We start from the raw sequence: 24,875 nt of genomic DNA, 5'->3' as shown, positions 1-24,875 counted from the left end.
CCCCCTCCCCCCCCCCCCCCGATACTTTATGTTAAGCAGTACTTTACCGAAGCAGCTGTGGTCTGCAGCCACAACATACCCATGGTTGGAGTTTCCTCCACCACAGGAAGGTCTGAGTCACCGTCGTTAATGCCATCGCTGTCACGGCGAGGGGAATGGCAGGTATGTTGAAATATCTGTTTAATATTTCAGTATCATTACATTTCATTTTCGAGATGAGCTGCTGCGGAGCGTCAGAGGTCTCGGTTAAAGGCCTTGACCTGGAAGAAGCAGTACAGTCGCAATACTTACATGTATTTGGTACCACAGGGGTCTCTATTGCCAAAGACAACTCGTATCCAAAGGCTCCATTTTTGATACATTTACCTTGCTGTAGAACCTGGAAAAATTCCAGAATACTGATTAGCTCCATTGTGCTTTGCTGCAGAAGAAACAGTGAAACTGTTCGTCTGGAAGGAGCTCGCTTCATGGTACACAGGCATAAGGAGTAACGTGAAGCTTAAATATTTCACTGCGGAAAGTGAGGGTTCACGGGTTCAGTGCTTTCAAAGCAAGCCCAGCCGTTTTCTGGTACCAAAGACAAATGCTGCTAAATACATTTAAAAATGTAATTTAAAAAAATTATACTTGCGTACGGGAACTAGTAATGAAGACACATTGTAGATTAATGCATTCAGTACAGAGGCATGTTAGGCAAGCTTGAGCATGATACATTTAAGTCATTTACACTAAAAACATTATTTTTAAATGAACTAAAGAGGTAACTAACCAGGCTGGCAAGCTTGTTACGGAGTCATGTGACAGAAACTGAACCCTGGAAAAATCATATTCAACCTGAATTTCTGTTGTAAATAGTTACTGTATCAACAGGTATGAAACTGTCAATGCCTTGAAATAAAAATAGTTTCAAAAGTGTACGAAGTATGAATAAAACAAGTAAAGAAAATATTGGTTGTAAAAAGTTATTTAAAAAAAAATCATCATAAAGTAGTTGTAAATATTGGTTTTAACCAGTATATAAATCGGTTTTGTGGTACTGGTAACCGATTTGCACTCTCTCCCAGCACTTATTAAACTACTATTTAGCTGTCTGTCTAGTTTTAAGGATAGGTAAACATGCAAACAAGGGTTATCTGATTACGTGAGCAGTTTAAGCATTTTTTCTGCCCTCTCAGCACATGAAATAAACACCCACAGACAGACAGCAGTGGAGACAAACTCGTATTTTTAGTCACCCCATTAAAAATTTATTCGCAGGCTGTTTTGGCCAATAAAGGACAGGTCAAAGAAATACAATGCCATTGGCAATAAAACTTTGTTCCTAAAGCAAAATAAGTCTGCTAAACAGGACTAAGTGCATTTTGTCTGCTACTGGGAGCAGGCACCTGTCATGGCTGCGTACCTATACGTCTTCTCTAAAGTTTAATTACCTTCACAAAACAGATTAATCACTGATATGTATAAGGGCATGACTCAGACAGCACTGCTGCAACCAAATCATACTACAATGACCAAATTAGTAGCTAAAACCTTTAATTCATAAAAACACTCTAAAAACAAAACGGTAAAACACTGATAAGTTCAAGGCATGTACAAAAATGAAGGAATCTCATCACAAGTTATGGACCATGCTTCGGCTTGGTTCTTCATTCAGATTAAGACGCAATGTCTTCCAGTGATAACTACTACAGCATTCAGGAGGAGAAACTCAGTGTCAATGCATCATCATCAAGGGGTCATTTGGTTATTCAACACACAGTTCATAGTTTTAGTCCCATATATACACATACACACACGCAGACAATGAACCATATTCCTCAGAGGATAGAGAACAATGAATAGGACACTGTTCTGTGTTGGGTCACACAGTAAAACTGAAATCCCTCTTAAATCAAAATAAGATTCTGTCAGATTATCCACTTTATATATTCTCAGCATTGTTTTACAATTTAGTTTTTTGTTTTTACACATTTATACACCACAGAACCTGAACAGACCTGACCTGAGTTTCCAGGTTCCATATGAAAAAACCTGGTTAGGAAAACTCAGCTACATTCCCTGTAATATTAAGGAACAGCTATTTTAAAAAATATATTCTTGTTTCCTAAAACCTGGAATGTATGAAATGCACAGTTAAAAATCCCTGAATCTAAGTGATCATCTGCTGAAAATAAGAAAGGGATAATAAGCAAAAATGCACCATAGTCTACAGGCGACTATTTTTGGGTTACATGGACTTTTTTTTGCCAGATCTCACACCATGAAACAAAGGACTCTTCCAGGTACGAATTTCAGGAAAAGTCCATGTAACCCAAAGGAGTCAATCAGCATTTAGGGTTTTCCAAACATTGTCCTTTTCTTTTGACCAGTTACATAAGTTACACCATACTTCACTGTAATGATCACTTCTGAGAGTTTACCAAGTTAAGGTGTGTGGATTAGAACCATTAGTACCAAAGGAGCACTAAAATATGAGAATTCGCAACGTAACTCAAAGTATTTCAAACCGGTGAATTTATAACTTTTCAACCCTAAATTCCTATTCAAAGCAGAACAGAAACATCTCGGTTGCCTTGTTTGCAACATAAACCACAGGTTAAATCGGTACCACAGTCTTTTCATACCCAGTTCCTGAGCAGGGGGAGGGGGGATTATCCAGTAACAAAGTGGTTGTTAAGTGAGCACTGAAATGGTTTGGAATAACAGGTATTTCAAACCTTGATAGGAGAAACATGCTTAACAAACACCCATTTGGCAGTTTTTGTTCACAGCACCATATGGTCATTTGTCAAGCATTAGAAGAATGAGGAAAAAGGAGACCTCTGACAGTGAGAGTCCAGCTTGTGGAATAAGTATTGGCCAAAAGTCTTCTCCAGCATGGAGGAAGAGGATCGGGTCTGGAATGCCACCCGTCTCAGTTCTTCGGCTGGTGGCGCTTCTTGGCCTCGATGGCATCCAGGATGGGTTGGCGCTTGGCCTGGTAGCGCTGATGGATCTCCTCGATTTCTTGATCCATCTGAGGCTGCAGGGCAGCCAGCTTGGCCTTCAGCTCATCCACACTCCAGCTCTGCATCTGCGGACACGGAGGCTTGGTCAGAAGTGAGATCACCACCCCAAAAGTGGCTGGAGCAAGAGTCGGAGCAATTGCACAGAGATGTTCTCCTGTTTGGAATCATCTCTCTCTCAGTGCCGTCAATATGCATCAGGATTCCAGGATATATGAGAAGCATGCATGTCGCAGAGGTCTGAACCAGGAAAGGAGAACAGTACCCTAGACATCTATCCCCCCTTCCGCACTCTTTCAGTAAAGCAAGAGAACTTTATTACAAGATAACCAGCATATCCTACTATTTCAAGTTCTGTTTATTTCTACAGCACATTTCAGACAACCAGAGTTGATACTATACAGTGATGTACAAATCAGAAAAGCATAGCTTACTGTGGCTTTAAGCTCTCAGCCCCTGATTAACTTGGAACTCCAGTGCAATAGACTCCTCTGGAGGTAACAAACCAGCTGTGATAGAGGATTGTTTAGTATTGAAAGGGATGTAGAAAACAAGGCAGCAGTATATAATACAGATTAAATAAACCCACGTAAGGGCAGGATCAACAGCTTAAAAATAACAACGGCATCTATTTTCTAAGCATCAATGCTGAGGTCAAGACTGCAATGTAAACAAGGACATCTCCAAAAGGTTAGCAGACTAGAATTTCTTAAGTTGGAAAAATCAATCAAGGAAAAGTGCATATCATTGCTGTTAAGTGAAAAACAAAAATCCATTATTTCAGAAGCGCATTTTCTCAGAAACTACTTTACAAAATAAACCTAAGAAAACGTAATGAGACGAGCTTAGAACAAACAGAAACCTTTAGAAACCTTTAAACAGCCATCAGCAAATGGTTTAATGTTTGAAATGGACTTGGATTGTTGTCAGCGAGGCAAATATGTCAGTGTTAAGGTACAAACTAATCACGCTTTATCATCATTAACTGTGAATATATTTAGCTAACTAGTTTATAATCCATACGAATGACCACCATAAATACCTAGTTTGAACAAATACTACTTAAACAGATAACTTCAAAAAACATACTACCATTGGTCATGCGCCAAATGCTACCAGTTGGCAGATAATGGAAATATTCCATCTATAATAAAAAGTTTAAGTAAATGGACACACAGACTTTTCACTGAACAGCAGTGATATGGCCCTTTGTCCAAGCCTCCCTCTCTACTAGGCATTTTACAATCAAGACCGACAACCCACCCACCCAAGAAAGAGCTGAAACAAGCACAAGAAAAACATCTTTTAACTGGAAAAGTTCCCATGGGTAAAACCTGAATTGAGGGAAAAACTTTTTTTTTTCCCTTTAATGATTTTACTTTATTTATGCTATATAAAGCCGGTTTCTTATTTTTAATAAAAGGACCAGCATTATAAAACAAAAAATATAACCGACTACTGGAAAACATTGAAAAACTGCAGCATCTCCATGCTGCAAAATTATTTCACAGTAGTGTTTTGGGTAACATGCTGAATATATTTCCAACACTTATATCCAAATAGTAATTTGAACCAAACAGATGGAATGGAGAAAAACAAAGTGTGTCTCTTGGGAGAGGAAGTCAAACACTGAGTGCACAGCAGTGCAGCACCATTGCACTGCAAATTTAAATTTAAAATTACTAGTAAATCGATTAAAAACAGCTTATACATCAAAAACTGATATAGCATATTCTTTACATTTTTATCGAAAGATTTCACTGCTGCAAAGTCTGTTAATCTCACTGAAATGAGCGCTGAAAGCCACTGTGAGCTAGAACCAAGAGTCCATATATATAATGATACGTAATAGAGGAGCATTGATATCAGTGATATTATTCATATTGTATCTGATACTGTGCTCATGTTCTAATCCTCATAACAATACACTGATGCCTATAAATCAATGCTACTTAACAATATCACTGATAATTCATTAAGCGAAATGAAAGGGACCACAAAATGTCTGCAGTGGAAGTGGAAAAAGTGGAAGCACTTCAAGATTAGTGAAAAAAAAAAATCATAATGGACTGCAAACTGTGCTCTGCTAAAATATCAAGGGGAAGTACGAAACAAGTCCATACAACAAAAATCATCTAATTAAACATTTAAAAACAGATTTTTCACCAGAAGCACTTTGCTACAACACACCATGCAGCAAACACTAGCGTGGAGAGAGAAAATAGACGATAATCGCATGTGAAAATAATGTAAGCTTTTACCCAGTACAGCAGTCCCCCCCTGTGTCCGCGGGTGATACGTTCCATGGTCTACAATGGATGGCCGAAACCGATGATAATAGCAAACCATCCGCGGACTCTAAATACAATATGATTTTCATGTACGTGCACATGGTAAAGGATAACTGATAAATCATGCACAGTAAGACATCACCAACATTAAACAGTAATAAAGTACAGTGTACACTATTATACAGTACAGTATGGTATTCTCGAATTAGAGATTCTGACATTTTTGCCTAATTCAAGACACGATAGAGCAATGGAAAAAAAATAAATCACGTATCAAGGGATGACGGGGCAATAAAAATCATGCTTCTTATATATTTTTATGATACGCACTTTGATAGTGACACAATGAATGTAATTCTGCAGGGAAGCAAGGATAAAGGGAGAAAGGATGTACTGAGCGTGATTGGGCTGGCAGATTTCACCATGCAAGCCTGCACTCACTTGATACACAGCTTGAAATTTATGAACCATTTATTTCTCAAATTTTCCACATATTTTTCTGACCGCGGTAAACCGCCTGAAACAGTAACCAGAGATACAGGGGTCCCGCTATATATTGCTCTTGACAATCAAGCATAATGTCGTAATAGTGGATAGCATAATACTTTGAGGGGGTAAAGTTTGTCGTACACCGTTTCGGATGGCTTTAGACAGCCCGCCGATCCACAGAGACCAAACACACTAAAAACAGCAGCGCTAATTTGCACCCCCCTACCCTGTCAGCAAGTTGAAATGCCGTCTGCTCAGTGCATAATCCAGGTGTCGCCTTTGTCATGCTTTCACTTTCCTTTCCGGCTATGAAATGACCCCCGGGGCAAGCGTTGGTACTTGTATCGGGGCCTAGAGTACCTGTGTTAGACCTCGTTTTACTTTGCATTCTACCTTTCCTCACTCATTGGGGAAACCTCCACGTCACCTTCACCAGCCTACCTAATCCCCTTTGTCTGGGGAAGATTCTCCTATTTAACTTGTTTACCCTCTAGCTTTTTTATAGGAAAACTATGAGGCTCATAAAAAGGGCTGGGAAGGGTTAGCAATGGCCTTCTCACAATGCCCACTGGCACCTTGTGTGAACCACAACAGAAGACCTCCTACTTCTCCAAAGGAGAGAGCAGAGCGTCGACATGCAAAAAAAAAAAAAAAAAAAAAAAAACAAACAATTGTTGCAAGACTCAAGTCTCCTTGCCAAGGACATACAGTATTGTGTAAAAGTCTTAGGCAGGGAAAGAAAATGTTTAGATTATCCTCTTGTTGGTGTAAAACTATGATATTATGCCTGTGTCAGCTTAGCCATTTCAGAACCTCCGCTAAATTCATCCTAGTATTTGCAGCGACCGTCTAGTGCAGCCATGTATTTTTTGACTTGGCCACTAGCACACCTCATACAGCTAGTCAATCTGTCACTGACTTTTTAAACCAATATATTTAATTATTTAATTGAGCTGCTGGTGAAATTTAACAAAATCGTGGAACGGCTGAGGTGCCCCTGAGGAGAAGTTTGGGAACTGAAGCGGTGTTCATCTAGCCATCCAACTAGATATCAGTAACTTTTTAAAAAACAGAAGAAATTATTACTAGTTTTTATTGTGTTACTCTTAAATTTTCACATGTTCTAATGTTAAATTGTGTTTTTTGTTCTAAGCCAAAGTACACTTGGTACCCAGATAAACAGCCCTTTCTTTGGGCTGCCTAAGACTTCTGCACAGTACTGTAGATATTTTAAGTAGGGCTTCCACTAATGACACACACTGGCACCGTCAATCCATATAGAATACGGCCAAATTTTAGCCTAAACATTTTCTCAAACACTTATTCAATGGAGATGCTAAGGTAGCAGGCAGACAACTTTGTGACTTTAATAAGTGTATCTAGCAGCTAGAAGGACCGAGGATATTAAAAACACATATTTATGGTAATTTAATAAGCATGAATAGACAATACTTAGTTAAAACGTTATTTGTTATTCAATAGAAGCTTCACTCATACACCATGTGACATTTTCTTACAAGGCTTTGAACTGGATGATTAAAAGCATGAACACACACAGACAGACACACAGACAGACACACAGACAGACACACAGACACTTTTACTACATTACCAACATTAATGATTGTTAGCTTCACAGATGCTACATCTTCTCTCATAGCATTTACACGCAAGCCATGCTGGTTTGAGATAAGGGTTTTAACATAATTACAATTGTGGTCAAAAACCCACAGAAATAGACGATATTCAGAGCACGCTTTAGCCCTGAGCTGAGACTACCATTACTATCCAACTGCAATGATTTTTGCTACTGCAAAAGGCAAAACAACAGAATAACAACTATTAAAAAAGAGATTCAAAAAATAAATGTAAAGCAGCGTGAGATTTCAGAGAGTAACCTGAGCAATCGAAAGCAACCACTGAAGTCCACAACGTGTAGAAATGTTTCACCCCTTTCCAAGCTAGGCGGCTAACACATATACAGGTATTTATCACGTTACATCCAGAAGTGATGACATAAGTCAATATCTCAATCATTATAGGGGAAAGGTCAAATATATTGTACAAGTTAAGATACAATGACACAAATGTAACTAAACCTACACTACATGGGACAAAAGTATAGTGACACACCTCTTAATCAGTGATGTCAGTGTTTCATTCAGACCCATTACCACAAGTATATAAATCAAGCACCTAGACATTCAGTCAGGTTTAGAAGCATTTGTGAAAGAATGGGTCATTCTGAAGAGGGAATTCAAGTGTAGTATGTCGTAGGATGCCACCTTAGTATTAAGTCAGTTCGTAAGATTTCTTCCCTACTAGATATTCCATGGTCAACTAAGAGGTATTACTACAAACTGGAAGCGTACAATATGTGGTTGTTATTCCAAGAGTTGCGCTAAGCCCCTTAGTTCCAGTGAAAGAGACTGGACAAGGAAATATATATTACATTACATATGTACACACACAGACACACACACACAAAGCACATCAAGCTTGCAGGAAAGGAAAGACTAAATTGTCATCATACACAAACAGGGAATGTTGTGTCAGTTCAGTTGACCCCAATCAATGACTTCTCCAAAGCACATGCTGAGATTCCCTCCTTCATTCTTTTCACCAGTGTGTAATTTATCCATCTTCATGCCATGCCTTGTTCTTATCCACACATAAGGGCAATACCTACCCACCAAACAACCTGCCTTTCATGCCTTCCCCACCATTACCCTACAACAGCATTCAGTTTCAACAGTGTTCCACAAACTAGAGAATGACAATTGTCTCCTGACAATTTCTTCCTTTTTCCTCATTCGCTCGATGTTAGCTTATGCTTATATCCAAAGGAACCTAAAATATTTAAGTTACTGGGTATATTCCTGGAGATGCACTGCATACCCCAGGGTACAGGGGCAGGGCACTGAAAGAGGGCCAGCCCAAAAAAGGAGGCCCACGGTCTCAGGAGGCCACCTGCAAACTGAAGGGCTGCCTGGAAATTAGGACCCACCTGGTCCCTCAAAGCACAGGAAGATGAATCTGCATGTGTTGACAAGGATGGCCACCACAGCCAAACTGGGAGCAAAACTGTTCTTCAGAGATGCCATAATGCATGTCAGATAATCACTGATGTCACAATGTATCATTCAGCCAATCGCTTTAAAAAGAATGAAAACAAGCCTCACACGTCCCCCCCCCCCCCCATAAATATTCAATGGCTTAACTTAACAAAAACGTTGAGTGTACAGCGCCTTTCTCATGGATAATATGGTACATCTGCAAATAGGTAGGGAGACAATTATTTGGGGGGGAATAAATAAAGCACACCAAAAATCAGATGCATCTAAAGTCATGGTACCTAGCAAAAACCTGCTTATTAAAAAGTTTTTAAAAAGCCTCCTTTCAAAAAGGATCAGAATCAAATTAACTAGACATAATGAAGAACAATGCATTTATTTTTGGAAATTCAAGTCATGTTCATAAGACAAGGCTGTACATATTAATTAAATTTAAGTCAGAATCCACGTTAGATATGCATAGAAATCTTAATGAGATTTGACGTTACAATTGAATTAGGATGCAAGGTTGATGACTGCCGGAAAGTTTGAAGGTCACAACTTGAAATTGCTCTCAACGTTAACAAAGCTAAAGACGCAGACAAAAGCAGATGAGAGAGAGAGGGGATGCAGGCTTGCACATGTGTTCCTTCAGCCTAACGTCAATGTTGCCTGTAGACTGACCGCATAACAAAGTGCTGACACCCACTTACCAAAGCAAAGTCGCCCTCTGCTGGCAGTTTGCGGTTGTCACCTATATGACCATCTTCCTTGGTACAATTGTTTGCTTCTTGCTCCTTCTGTTCGAAATATTGTAAGAAAGATGGCTTGGCAGGCTGCACGGTCTCTCCCCGGCCTACAAGACAGACACAGAACATCCTTCAAATTCACATGTTATTGCTATCAAACGACACAATAAATGAACAGCTTTTCTGACTGTGTGTAGACACCACAGTTCGAGTCTAGGGCTCAACTTCTCTCCAGCTGTGACTAAGATCCTGCAGAGAGAACTCCAGGTGCTACCAGTCAGTCATACGGACGAAATCATTGGCCCATACAGAAAGGGAAGAGGCTACTGCTAGGTCAAGATACCCAAATTTTAATCTTCAGATCTATGATGTACGGGTCATACATAGATTAAATGTCTCTCTCGTTGGTCACAGCAGAAAAAAGTATTATAACCGTAACACAGACCGTTTCCCTCTTATGACAGGGTTCTGTTCCAGCAGACTGGTTGTATGTTGAAATGGAAATGTATGTAGGAATAGGATATTCGTACTGATTTTAGGAGTGAGAATGAGACTGGGAGAGGCGTGTGAGGCTGGGATGGTCGCACTACTACTATCACAGACTACAGTTTTTGCCCGAGGATACCATCGTTCGGCACGCAGTATGCACTAGGTGGTGAAGCACTGGCAGGCATTTCAGGCCACCTGAAATTTTTACATACATTTACTTAAAAATTTTAAAAATTGTTTTTTTTTTTTTTTTTTTTATATAAAACGTCAGTTGTATGTGCAGGTCTTTGCAAGACAGGGATAGTCAGTATGTAAATGCCAACATAAATATGTAAGACATACAAACATATTAAGACTAAATAAATTACTAAATAAATTTACTTAAATTATTAAATAAAAATACTTTAAAAATACAGTTAAAATATACAGTTGGGCAAGTGGCAGGATGCCTGGGTAATCCCAGGTTACATGAACCTTTACCAGAGTGCACACCAGCTGGACAGAGGGTCTCTCTGCTCTCTTTCTTTAATACCACATTCCCGAGCTCCAACTTCGGAAGTCAAACGTTGACATCAACTCCAGGAGTCGTGCATTACAGGCCAACATTACTATAAAATACTTAAGATTCACACATTAAGAACAACACCAGTGGGTCACCAATGCTAACAGTAAGAGCCAGGCCAATGAATTCTAATGTGCAACACACAATCATTTAAGAACATAAGAAGAACATAAGAACTATACAAACGAGAGGAGGCCATTCGGCCCATCAAGCTCGCTTGGGGAGAACTAAACTAATAGCTCAGAGTCGTTAAAATCTTATCTAGCTCTGATTTAAAGGAACCCAAGGATTCAGCTTGCACTACATTATCAGGAAGGCTATTCCATACTCTGACTACACGCTGCGTAAAGAAGTGCTTCCTTAAATCCAGCTTGAAATGTTCTCCCGCTAATTTCCACCTATGGCCACGAGTTCGTGTATTTAAACTAATGCTGAAGTAACTATTTGGTTGAACAGCATCCAAACCTTTTAGAATCTTATATACCTGGATCATGTCCCCCCTCAATCTCCTTTGCTTGAGACTGAACAGATTTAGCTCAAGTAACCGTTCCTCGTATGACATTCCTCTAAGACCAGGAATCATTTTTGTGGCCCTACGCTGCACCTTTTCTAAGGCCACAATGTCCTTTTTAAGATATGGTGACCAAACCTGCACACAATATTCTAGGTGAGGTCTCACCAAGGAATTGTATAATCTTAGCATTACCTCCCTTGACTTAAACTCCACACACCTGGAGATATACCCCAACATCCTATTGGCCTTTTTTATTGCTTCCCCACACTGGCGAGAATGGGACATGGAAGCATCAACATACACACCAAGGGATATAAGCATAAGCTTTGGAGCATTTCATTGTTAAAAATCATCAAAACTTTTGAAAAATATCATTAGATGTTGCATTTCTAAAGGCAAACATGCTACGGCCTGCGCTGAAGTTCTTAATTCTCCCATTGTTTGGGAAAGTCAAAAAGAGAAGTCCTTCCTTCTGCTCATGACAGTGACAATAAGATTTCCGATAAAACATTTTCAGCATTCAAGGGGAACCAGTCCAACTAAATTAATAATTTTTACATTCATACCAAAACTATAAAATGGGAATGTGGTCATTATCGAATGTGTTTACAAAGGCTTGTAGTTGCTTGAACAAATGGATGGATCTGGAATAAATTAGACAATTAAAAAGTATGGACAACTGTAAAATAAAATTCTTGCTTGGCTGGTCCCAGGGTTGCAAACAAGACCACATACAGTGCAAAACTGAAGGGGAATTAAATTTTTTATGACAGCATGGGGGCTGAATACAGAATACACCAGTGCAGCAAATGCGAACATGCATATTCTGCATTTCTACAATCATCTGTACTTCTTGCCACCGTAGATGAGGAAACTAAACTCCAGAGAAAACTACTCCAAATTTTCACTTGCAGCTTCCATCACATGAGCACATGAGAACTGGAGCAGCACCACGCACTGGAAAGCCTTTCAAAGCTTCCATCACATGAGCACATGAGAACTGGAGCAGCACCACGCACTGGAAAGCCTTTCAAAGCTTCCTTTCTTCCTACTGCGCTGCTTGGCCGCTCAGGAGGCCTGTAGTACTGCATTCCATCCCCCATTGAGAAAGGGCACTTCGCTCATCACTAATTCACAACACCATCAATTATTCAGGCGCCTCCCCCATCGGCGGTGCCCTGCACTGCCTCACCAGGTCGTTCGGGGAGGCATATTGAGAGAGACCAGGATGCCAGGGGAAGATGGGGGGGGGGGGGGGGTTAGCACAACCGAGGGTCCGGACTTCATAAACAAACACTCAGGGTTAGGTCTGAATGCAGGGATCCTCTGAAATCTGGAGCGTACCCCATGTCCCCCTGGAACTGACACTTTAGCTGCCCTGGGATCAGTTCACAGACAAAGGACACTCTATAGTCAGACACACACTGACACCAACCATCCAGCGGACTCTGTTCATATGAAGCCAGACAACAGCCGTCCAGGGATAAGCCTCTGGGTCTTTGTGTGCAGTATGAACAAACTGACCAGTGGTAATGTTCTTTGCAATCCTTTTAACGATGTCAGCATTTGTATTTCTAAAAGATTTCAACTAACTAGAGGAATAAAAAAATAAATAAAACAAGTCCTCCTTCCTAAGCCTTCAGTTTAAAGCCCTGCAAGGTTAAACCATGTAGTTCTCTGCTCCAACAGACCGGCCATTTTAGACCCCTTTCCAACAACAAACAGTCCCTACCAATAAGCAGATAGAAAGAAGCAGAACTTCAGTTAAGACTAGGGCAACTTGCTCTGGGATTTTGTCTTAGAGGCACATAGATGGGAACACTGGACACAGCTTTCAAGCTAAAAAGGCAACAGGGCTGGGAAATCCTAGAGTCGGGCAGATCATCCAGCATAGCTGGAGAGGTTGGGGTTAAGGGCCTGACTCGAGGGCCAAGCAGTAATATGGCTACTCTTCCAGCCACGGGATTTGAGCCCATGGGCACAGATCCCTAATCTGCTGTGCAAAACACAGAGCAAGATGCACGCAGATCATTCTGGACAAAAGCAAGAAGACACCCTACAAAAGAAAAACAATCCATCCATATTATTTATGGGGACCGGACCGGTCTTCATTCTGACGGTTACATCTTAGCTATCTGGTACTGAGAAGCAATAGGCTTTTAATTCCTCTAGCATTTCCAGTGAGAAATCAATGACTTATCCTAAAGTTAGGACTATGGCAGAACACTTCACCCCAGGTAAAAGCTTAAGAGGGGAACTGCAATCTAATTTACGGGGAAAACATTACTCTCCACACACTCTTCCACTAATGCCTTCTTCACCGCTCTCCAAATTGATCCATACAAATTAGATAAATTTCCTACCGGACGGAATGGAAAATGTGCGTGGCCAACTGATCCATCTACTCATCCTATTAAGGGTTTAATCTATCCTGTTATTTTAAGGCACGATATACACAGCTGACTCCTTCAATGGAGCGACAGATATAAGGCTTTTGATGGCAGTTTTCAAGATCAGACCATAACAAATTAATGAATATATTCTACACATATCATCAGTAATGATTAATGCAGAGAGAACATACACAGCAACAACCTCTGGGATATACAGTACAGTTCGAAAGTCTTTTGCAGTCAAAGGAAATGCATAAAGCTATTAATCTAGGTAGTAAATGTATATTTGCATGAAACAAAACACACAATATAACATTACAACCTATGCAAAATTAAGAGAAATGTAATACGAACAAGAATTTCATCTGTTCTCCAAAAAGTCACTGGTATCTAGTTGGCTGGCTAGACGAACACTGCGTCAGTTCCCAAACCTCTCCTCAGGGGCACCGCAGCCGTTCCATGTATTTGTTAAATTTCACTACCAGCTCACTTAATTTAATTAGTTTAAAAAAAAAAGTCAATGAGGTATTGATTAGCATGGCTAGTAGTAATGTCAAAAAAAATTCATGGGTGTATTGGATGGTTGCTGCAAATACTGGGGTGACTTTAGGAGAGGATCTGAAACTGCTAAGCTAAGACACACCACCATTTCTGTGACTGTCTAGGACTTTTTTCTAAGTCAGTACTGTAGATCAAACTGCCAACAGAAACTCTACCTCTGAATCATTAACAGGACTAACCTGTAAGTGAAGTGACTCAAAATGCACACAAGCATTAAGGCATGAGTATCTCAACCACAAACGGCGGGACAGAAATTGACTGAGACACATTACAATATCAGGATACTGTAAATCAGGACGTAGTGAAAGAGACTGGATATTAATTCTAATAAAGACAGAAATATTTAATTCCTTTTAGTTCCTTTTAAATATCAGCTAGTCCTGAATATCGTGACAGTGTGTCAAAAGCATGACAGGTACCTCCCTACACAAACTCATTAAAATTCACGCATATACATTAAGGCAGTATTTCCCAACCCAGTCCTTGGGGAACACCGGAGAGTCCACGTTTCTGCTTCCTCTCAGCTCCCAGCACACCTGTATCAGGTATTCTGTGTTCCTGATTGGCTGGGAGGGAGCGAAAATGTGGACAATCTGGGGTTCCCCGAGGAATGGGTTGGGAAACACTGCATTAAGGACACATTACAATGCAACATTGTAAACTAACATGTTTGCCCTGACAGTCATAATTGTTTCTCTGTGATATTTATTTAAATATAAATAAAGTACCCTTCTAAATAAAATACAACAATTGACTCTCATTAGTTTCAGTATTGTCCTTCAAAGCAAGGGGTAATTTATCTTTCCATAAACTGCAAAAGTATAACCCTCATCTCTTAAGAGGAAAGTGAGCTGATGGTTCTCATGAGTGAAACTCTGGGGACATCCTGTGGACCTCAGCGAAACTACAAGGACAGAAGACGCCATAGTAGGCAGGAAAATGTCAGCCTGGGGGCTCCTCTTACGTTTCATGGTGCTGCCCTCCTCTTCCTCCTCATCCTCCTCGTCTGAGTTAACGACCATGGTGCCGAGCCGCGAGTCCAGGGTGGAGTCGATTTCGACCATCGTGCGTGAGGCTTCCTCCATGGGGACAGCGGCCCGGATGGTTCCGGAGTCGCCGGAGCCTGCTCTCACCATCGTTCCTTGGTCCACATCATCTTCATCCTGAAATAACATAAGAAATAAAGACACAGACAGACAAAATATTGATTATTTTGGGAGGAACGTGTTAAGCTGCCCTTGACAAAGGCCCTTTACCCCCAGGGGGGGCTGCATGCTAGCTGACCGTGCACTGTGACCCCCAAGCTTGTTACCACCATATGAGTCTATGGGTCCGATGGAGAGCAAAACAGGGCAGATGAAGACACGCTTTTTGATAACTGCAGGGAAATAATCACAATTCAACGATTCTATTCTGCTATTTCCTGAGAAGTTAAAAATATCCATAAACAATACAGGTGTTTTGAAGCCTTTTCTCTCTGATCAGTAACTGCTAAATGCAGCCAGGAGGGTTTCATAATGGGTGGTATTTAACCATGCTGTGATTAATGCGAGTCCCAAAGTAGCCAAACACACAGACTGGGGACACCCCTCCAACACCACCAAAACTGAACAGGAAGGATTTGCTCGGGGTCACTCAGGACCCCAGCGTACCGAGTTGTCATCGTCATCCGGGTCCTGCTCCCGCTGCTGGGCCTCCTGTTTCTTCAGCTTGATCTCCATGGCGTCGGTGACCAGAGCCTTCAGGATGGCATTGGGCTTTTCACCCTTGATGAAAGGGTGCTGAGGGAAAGAGGGACAGTGAAGGGCAAAGCAAAGCAAATGGGCTGCCCCAGAAGACAAGAGCCACCCCCCCACACACACACACACACATACACACACACCCCTATAGGGAGGGCTCTCACATGACCAGCCATATATACCTTTACCAAGCACAAAGTCCATCAAAGTATTTGTATGAATGCCAGAGTACTAATGTCCAAGCTAACCTTATAGTCTGGACAACAAGCCTGATATTAGAAATGCAAAATGCTTTTAGGGACGTTAAATATGCAAGAACAAAGTGCATTGGAATACAAAATAACGGTAAATACCACTGGTGTATGTATTAGGGAATGACTGGGTTTTCATATATCCAGGACACAGTGAGGAGGTGAATCTCGAGTGAGTTCGGGGCAAAGGGGAGAGAGTACACCTGGAGGACGGGTGGGGGGCACCAGGAGAGGGTCAGGGACATACCTGAAGCAGCTGTGTGGCGGTCGCTCTGTTTTCCGGATTCTTCACAAGGCACTGGGCGACGAAGTCCTTGAACGGCTCGGACCACCGGTCCGGGCTTCGGAACGTCGGGGGGGGGTTTGTGGGGATCATGAATATGGCCTGTGGAGGAGGACAACATCCACAGACCCTTGGCTATAATCCAAAGTACCAGGAGAGACGCAGATACAGAACTGGAGCTGGCTTCAGGGTACATTAATAAACTATTAAAGATGTTTTTAAAATGAATAATTCAGTCGTGTCGTCCAGGTTGCACTGTGGCTTTAGTCCCAGTCTCTCACAGCAGCTGTTATGACAAAGGTCGGTCAGTCGGTCACAGGCAAGAAAGATAAGGAGAGAAGCAGACGGAGAGACAGATGCGTCAGGCAGAGTTGGGGGGACAACAACACACCCTCATTGGATGGATGTCGGCATAAGGAGGCTTGCCCTCCGCCATCTCGATGGCTGTAATGCCCAGGGACCAGATATCAGCCACACAGTTGTAGCCGATCTCCTGGATCACCTCCGGCGCCATCCAGAAGGGAGTCCCGATGACAGTGTTACGCTTCGCCATGGTGTCCTGGCATGAGAGGGGGGTGGGGGGGTCGTCACACAACTTGAAGTAAATTTTCCAATTCCACAAAATAATTAAATGATGTCTGCAGTTACTTAAAGTCTTTTATCTGCTCTAATGGCCTGACCACGGGAGCGATGGCTATGAGGGGGAGAAGGAAAGACGCTACTAGATGCGTTTTCTCAGTAGAATGTAGGGGCTCCACCCAGGAACCAAGCACCACTGTCAAGCCTTGATATAGAGCATTTCTCTGTATGTTTTGTTCTGTTAATAAAGCATCGCGCATCTGAGCACTTTCTCATAGCCACCTCTCTCACGCCCCTTTGCTTAAGCCGTGAACTTGCAGCACAGTAACTGTAATCTTGAGCCTGGGCTCTATTATTAGCCCCAAACATCACCTTGTACATGGCTGAAAGTTTCCTGTGGGAAACTTAAAGAATACTCAAGTTGAAGCACTGAATTTTAGTACAATATCTAGCAGTACGAATGGGTGAAAATCTAAGCCAGAAATATATACATTTAGAAATCAGACAAAGGTAAACACCAACAGCATTTTTTTACATGCATCTCTTATGCTGTGGCTACAGTTAGGCTGCTGCTAGGGACAGTGACTGGTCACTCCGGTCCGGTCACTCCCTGCTTCCTGCTCCACATAACGTGACTATGACTAGACAGAGGAATAGGAAGATGTATGGATAAAAGGAAAAAGCCGGAATTCCCTGCCCAAAGGGGAGGGGAGTACGGGCAGCTCTCCACTGACATATGCAATCCGATCCACGAACCCTTATGCAAGTCAAATTTTACGCAAGTCAAACTTACCCTCTACTATTCAAAACACCTCACAGCAAAAAGCTCATAAGCCAAATACATGCTTGTAATAAGTACTACAAACCTGCCTCGTGTTTTCTTGTAACTATGCACCTGTACTTTCCCGCTGTTGATTTTTTTACCCTGCTAATTTTCCCCCTAGTAAAATTCTGTTAAATACCAGCATTTATTTAATCCATTGTTTTTAATGAACTCGAGCCGCTTCGGAACATTTTGTGCGTCTTTTGCCTTTATGCACGAGCCGGTTGTAACACCACCCTCCCAGAAAGGTTCCTCTAGCAACCAAAAAAAAAAAAAAAAAAAAAAAAAAAGAAACCATTCTGTGTTTCCCATCAGACCCCACCCCCAACCCACCTTCCCCCCAGGAGGCATGGAGCTCCTTTTAACCATCCACCCCTCCTCAGGTATGGATAACTGAAATAAGGAAAATTACGCTAACCACCTCCACCCTTGCACTGCCATCGGGTGGGGCCGAAGGGGGGCACAGGACTAATACTACATATATAAAAACAAAAAAAAATTACATTTAAATGATAAAATGTAAATTTACTTACATGCATTAATGCTTCGGTAAATGCTATAAATCTCAGATTTATTTTGCAATAGTCCAAATTTACTTAAGTCAGCTTTACTGCTGCCTGTAACCAAATTCCTAGCTTCAAAAAGACATTCCATAGCACTGTGTGTGTGCTCTTAATTACGAGGTTCAGGAAAGTGCTTACCGTCAGCTGCCCAGCCACACCGAAGTCGGCCAGCTTGGCCTGGCCTTCTGAATTGAGCAGGATGTTCCCAGCCTTGATGTCCCTGTGGATCTTCCTCATGAAATGCAGGTATTCCAGCCCCTTGAGCGTCGACTGGGTGATGGTGGCGATCTCGTCCTCCGTCAGCTATGGCCGAGCATGTAAGAGGCATGGAAAATCATGTGGATGATGAAGTAAAGGGGGTGCGGGAGCAATGCATTTGAGTGCAGTGACGGGGCAACGGCATACTGACCGTTTTGTTCCGCAGCCGGATGATGTCGGACACCGAACCAGCCCCGCAGTACTCCATCACGATCCACAAGTCGCTGTTCTTAAAGTAGCTGCCATAGTACCTGACAACATGCGGGCTGGAGACACAAACGAGCTTCTTATGGTCACCATGCAGACTGGTAAACACACAACACTGCCGATGATGGTGCATCAGTGAATCAAACCAAAGCCTTTTTATTTTTATTTATATAGTGGACACATTTAACCAAAACAACATACAAGTGGAGAAAGCCTGGGCTGAGAGAGCATCCAGTACCCCTGAAGAATAAGAGGTTTGCTCAAGGGCCCAATGGTGATATGATTACTCTGTCAGCTCCCGAACATGGAAGCAGATTCCTACTCCACTAATCCACACATTGCCCATCAGAGAAAACTCCTTAATTCAGCATCCCTTCCTCCATCTCAAGCAATCATCAGCAAGATCCGAACTTTCTTCTCCCCCAGCATGCCAAAGGAGGCAGTTGCTACCTGTTACACTGTTGCATGATGGAGATCTCCTTGATGATTTCCTGGAGGTCCGACTCCACTGGGACCTGCTTGATAGCCACAATTTCTCCAGTCTCTTTATAGTTGGCTTTGAACACGCTGCCATAGGACCTGCACAAATCCAAAAGTAAAAGGGTCACACTTTTACACTAGTGCTTCCATAGAAGATAAATGGAATACAATTGATTGTGATTGTAGGGAATTCCATTTACCCCTTTGCCCCATCTCGCTATCCAAGAAGCTTGGAGGACACAGCAAAAGGGGCACCCACCTTGCGGCACCCAAGGGGCTGGGAGTTAAAGGCTTTGCTCAAAGAACCTATGGCCATGTGAATATACTGCTTAGGCTGGACGCGAACCAGCAACCTTCCGATCACGGGTTCAGAGGCACACTGAGCCACACACCACCCTTTAAATGCATTTAAATCCCTGAACGTTTAAGATACATCTAAGCTTGAGGTGTATAACAATATTACAGTATACCTGGGTATTAAAAATAATACCTTTGGGATTTCTAAATACAGTAAAATACCTCTATGAAATTGATAGAGAATATCAGTGACATAAACGCACTGTCGGATGGAACTACAGAAGTATGTGCTGCAAACTTAGTGTGTATGTGGCCACAGATCAGGCAGTGACTGTGGTGTCAATAAATGAAGGGTGATGTTTATAGCTCTTCAACAAATGTTGTCTCCTCATTTCCCTAGTGCTCAACTTCCACCCTGATAAGCCCGTATAGACTGTCTCGGATTCCAGAGTCAACAGCGGTCTATACAATCTATGTTTTCTTTTTGTTTAATACATATAAATACACCATCATATACCACAAACTGGGTTAAAAAGTCTAGAAGGTATGATGGTGGGGGGAAAAAAAATAGATACCACCCCATCCTAGATAGAACTTTCCATGCACGCAGAAAATCTCCTAAATTCAACAGACTGATTCCTCAAATTTCATCCAGTGTCACAAGTTCAAATGCAGCCCCAAACCTGTGTGCCCAAAGTATGCAGATAGACTGCCTCCCACAGCCCAAAGACATGCTAAAGCAGTGTGTGCGAGGCTCGTGATTAACATTTGCCCTACTGCACGGCCTGTACTTCTCAGAAAGGGCTCTGTGACACCAAGACCCTAAGAAGTATATTAGAAAACAGATGGGTGTACAATTCGCTTAGAATCACTCACTTTTTGTTAAACAGTACCTTCTATATGCAAGTTACTTCTGCTCATCACTGTACACAAAAATTTAAGAAAGCCCTATTCATACAATCAGCGTTTCCATTGGTTAGCTGACTGGATTAACCAATGAAAAAGCTTTCCAGCTGGGGTTGGAAAATTCCTATTAAAAGACAACTTCTATCGCATTGGCATACATGGGCCAATATGCAGTAGAAATGGACGAAGTTGCAAACTGCTTGGTAAAAAAAAAAAAAGCCCACCGGGTAAGCAACAAAACAATAGTTTTAAGAGAAGTAGCTATATTTATGAGCCATTAACGGGCGATGAGTGCAGTGAGGGGGATGTTTCACACTACAGGAAGTTGAGAAACAGGAAGTAGACGGCAGTTTTTTGTCACTGGAAGAAGTAGCCTGTATGCGGCGCACCAACTCTTCCCCTGCCACAGCCTAAAAATAGCCAGCAACGAAGAGCAGACTTGAGCACGCTTTCCATTTACTCCAACGGCCTGGGCTCCCGTTCTCGAAAAGGAGCCGTGCCATTCAGGCGACAAACGAAATGAGCGGAGAAGAATAGAGAAGGTGTGAAAAGTCAGCTAAGCCAGTCTAACCTCAATCACTCTCTCGCACATGCTCTCCCCTTACGAAATCAAGTGCCGAAGCCAGTTTCAGAAAGAACCAAGCGCTTTCTAATCAAGCCGACTTCAGCCCTCGTTGATCTTGCCCTTTCAAACACTGGTTATTTTTTTTTCCAGGGTACCACCAAAAAAACCAGCACATCCTTTCTGGGAATCCCACACTGGACCTTCCCTCCTCACAGCCTTCCAGAAGTTTCCCCTTTCCCCTTTATAGTGCTGTTAAATTTAATACAATGCAGATTTGTCTGCTGAAGTGTGATCCATTGTCATCGTCTTTCTGCAGGTGATGGGACCAGAAGGTCTTCGCCCACCTCTTTAAATATCTTTTCCGCATAACAACTTGATGCTGTGACTGCCTAGACAAATTTAATCGACAACCTCCACTCAAATCTTATTAAAATTCAGCCACTGATGACAGAATACCACAAAACAGCACAACAGCTGGATATATGAAGCTGCTGCATCAACGTGGAGGATCACCCTGTTACCGAATCGAATTCCAAAGCGTGCTTTTGCAAATGTATGATTAAAAACAATTACGACACCGATTGCGATGCACATTATAATACCAGAAGCATAAAGCCTCAGCATCACGTGTCTAATTTACACACAATACTGTGGACAGGTAACATGCGGATTCAGTGTCCTGTCTAAAGACTCACCCTTCACCCAGCTTCTCCAGAACATCAAACACTTCTTCTGGCTGCTTTGTCAAACTGTCCTCGCTCAGTTTCTTCAGCTGCCTGAACCAGGAAAGAAACGGTTAATTCAAAATTAAAAAAAAAACAAAAAAAAAAAACACCATCCATCCATCTTATTCTGGACAGGGTGGTAGAGGGTCCTGGAACTTATCCCAGACAGCACAAGGCAAGATGCACCCAGGATGGGATCCCAGTCCATCGCAGGGCACACACATGCCAATGCTCTCGTGCTTCAAGAGTGATGTTAGGAATGAGCCCATCCCCCAGTCTTTGGATTTTAGGACGTAGCCAAAGGAAACCCACGTGCATATTCCACACACACAAAGAAAAGGCCGAATCTGAACCAGCAATATGCGAGTTGGTGATGCCACCCACTGAACTACTGTACTCTATGTTGTTAACCATTATGCGTTCTAAGGCATACTGTTTCAGCCCAAACATCCCTGTTCATCAACTGTGCCATGAACCCGATGCATTGCAGGTGTTCAGTGAGCTCTTTGAAGACTTACCATTTCCATTTACAGCCAATCATCCCACTGTATTATTTTGAAGCAAAACGGCTACAGAAAGCACAGCATGAATTTCAGTTCCAAGTGACTGATAACATTGACTTGGTTATCAATACAGCTGAATGTTGCGCTGGTGTATGGAGCCTTACTCACGGTTATACAGCTACAATATACAAAGTTTCGTCACGAAAAACGATTGTGCAAGTTAACAGTAGGAAACAAAAAATTATTCAGGAAAAAAATATGGGACATCAGTGGATTTAACACTAATTATAAAAATGGACATATGATTAAAAGCATTTCACATCACAATAACTATGCTGCACTTAAAATGAATGAATTAATTAAGCTAGAAGCACTACAGAAATAAACTATATTTAACCATGACTCATTAAAACATCAAGGAAAAACATAAAAGAACTATTATAAAACTTTCCACTTTTATGCAACACCCTTGCAGCATCTTATCTCAAACCACAAAAGGGGAAAATTCTGGTCGGGCTCTTTGTGTCCGTTTGTGCTGGAAGGTCCTGATAATGTTATCATGGAGCAGCCAGCCTGTCAGAATTACAAGATGATGAAGCTCGAATATAAAAACGCGACATTCCCAGGTCCCAGAGAGCAGTGCTGCATCTCACCGCATTATTTTGCTGAACGTACAGTACAGCAGTGGGAAACAAATACTATTTAAAAAATATATAAAAAGTTTCACGCCTCTGCACATACCTATTAATTTAGTATAACTATACACAGAAACATGATATTTAATCCATCTCTAGGGCACTGCAGAACATTCTTTCATTTACAGGTCCGGATGTGGTTAATGCTTGTGTAAATTACAGAAATAGGACTGTTTTAAGGCCAGATTAAGACCTTGGCAAAGTCAATGAACAGCTGACATTGTGATGTGCAGGGGGTCGTATACATCACTCCAGGGCCTCAGGGAAACATTCCACTACCAGCCTTACATGCAGCGACAGGCTCGGGGCCGGATTCCACGAGCTTGCCGGAGCTTCCCACCCTGAGAAGCCACGTAACCCTGGAAGCGGTTATCCGCAAACACCCCACGACTGCGAGAACTACAGCGCCTCAGGGACCCTGCTTTCAGAGCACAGCTGACACTGTGACAATGCAGGACTGCCATTCAGAGACCTCGGGAGCAGCTTGCACGTTTTACAGCGTTCGTGTGCCCTGGAGGGAGGTGGTTTTGTAGGCATGCAAGTTTCATTTGGACCACAAGAGGTTTTTCCTCCTAGGACTTCCAAATGAGTTCTGTTTCATCTCTATGTTCCAGGTTCCCTCCTGCCAGTTTTACATACATCGATGTATAACATCAACTTTTATGCCAGTATTGCTGCCATTCTTGCTATTGCATCTTTATTAAGAGCTGAGGGTGGGGAAATTAACTTCATGTGTCTTGCCTAGCATATCTCCAATAGGCAATGACGGGCGAGATTATCTTGCAACGTTTAGGCAAGAAGTTGCGGCAAACTTCGTTTCAGGAGATGGCGATGACAAACTATTCATTAAATTTTCTATTTTTCGCTTCAGTTAAAAGGGACTCAAAGGGCAAAATGAAACTGGGGGGATTGTACCGACACGTGCCCATCGACCCGTTTCACTTTCTGCTGTCCTGAAGCCTCCATCGCTAATCGGCCACTTCTGGAACTTTACAGACCCGTTTAGCACCACGTTGTCACAAAAAAAGAGACTGTTTAATGACTTGACATAGTGTATCGGCTTCGGCATTTCGGAGCGCAGTATTACAGCCTCGGTTTCCGTTGCGCTTTCTGCTGTTGACAGAAAGTAAAATAAAGATCGACAAACATTCCCTGTCAGTCAAATCACGGCCATATTCGCAAACGTTTTGTAAAAGAATACCAGAAACTTGTCTTTTTCTACACACCGGCTATCCGCAGCTACTTGAAGCAGAAAATAAACCTGGATTCGGGTGATTTAGCATTTAGCTAAACGGCTTCACCTACTATACGGCAAGTGGGTAAATATTCACGAGTTTCCCTATCGTATAGCAACCTTAAAATAATAATAATAAAAATTAAAATTCATTCAAATACTTAAATTCCGACTCGTGTCTAAACTTAAAAAGCACATAAGATAGTAACTGACGAAAGGTGTTACCTGCGTGGGTTATTCCTCAGCTGCACCTTATTTTCCATATTTTCCCGTCAAGTTTCCCTTTCTTCCTCCAGTTTCTGCGGGTACCGGGATTGAACTTTTCTTACTTTTTTTATGAAACTTTCTTATTATTCACGCCGGTGTGTCCCGCTTGCCCAGCATTACCACCAAGAGGCGTCGCGGCTCATCATCCCCAGCCGATCGCGGCGGTTTAAACTACGGCGCCGAGCAGCCCAACGCTCTGCTCCCCGATATCCACGTTCCACCTTCCCGCACCTATCGCTTTATATCTATTTATCTTTATTTTCTCGCCCGTTTCCATTGATCTTCCGCATCGCTGACAGCGGGGACAGGAAGTGCGTTTTGAAACCGATGTCGTGACGCGATGAGGCTGCGGCTGAGGGCGAGGGGCCGGGCGGCTGCTGGTGGGGCCGGGCTA

General features: G+C 42.2%; 1 protein-coding gene across 1 annotated transcript; it reads right to left on the bottom strand.

The window, feature by feature from the left end:
- Window positions 1–1,208: 1,208 nt before the first annotated feature.
- LOC125747574 (serine/threonine-protein kinase 4-like) lies at window positions 1,209–24,875 on the bottom strand. Its single transcript, XM_049022923.1, has 11 exons — window positions 24,440–24,875; window positions 21,753–21,833; window positions 19,260–19,388; window positions 18,754–18,868; window positions 18,483–18,647; window positions 16,771–16,938; window positions 16,344–16,481; window positions 15,759–15,887; window positions 15,071–15,269; window positions 9,552–9,694; window positions 1,209–3,073 (listed from the first exon to the last, which is right to left on the bottom strand). The coding sequence occupies exons 1-11, from the start codon at window positions 24,475–24,477 to the stop codon at window positions 2,915–2,917; spliced, it is 1,464 nt and encodes a 487-aa protein (XP_048878880.1). The 5' UTR covers window positions 24,478–24,875; the 3' UTR covers window positions 1,209–2,914.

This window comes from Brienomyrus brachyistius, chromosome 8 (assembly GCF_023856365.1).
Source record: "Brienomyrus brachyistius isolate T26 chromosome 8, BBRACH_0.4, whole genome shotgun sequence".
Taxonomy (NCBI): Eukaryota; Metazoa; Chordata; class Actinopteri; order Osteoglossiformes; family Mormyridae; genus Brienomyrus; species Brienomyrus brachyistius.
Note: the sequence above shows the minus strand (reverse complement) of the source record. Positions and strands in the feature narration are given on the sequence as shown.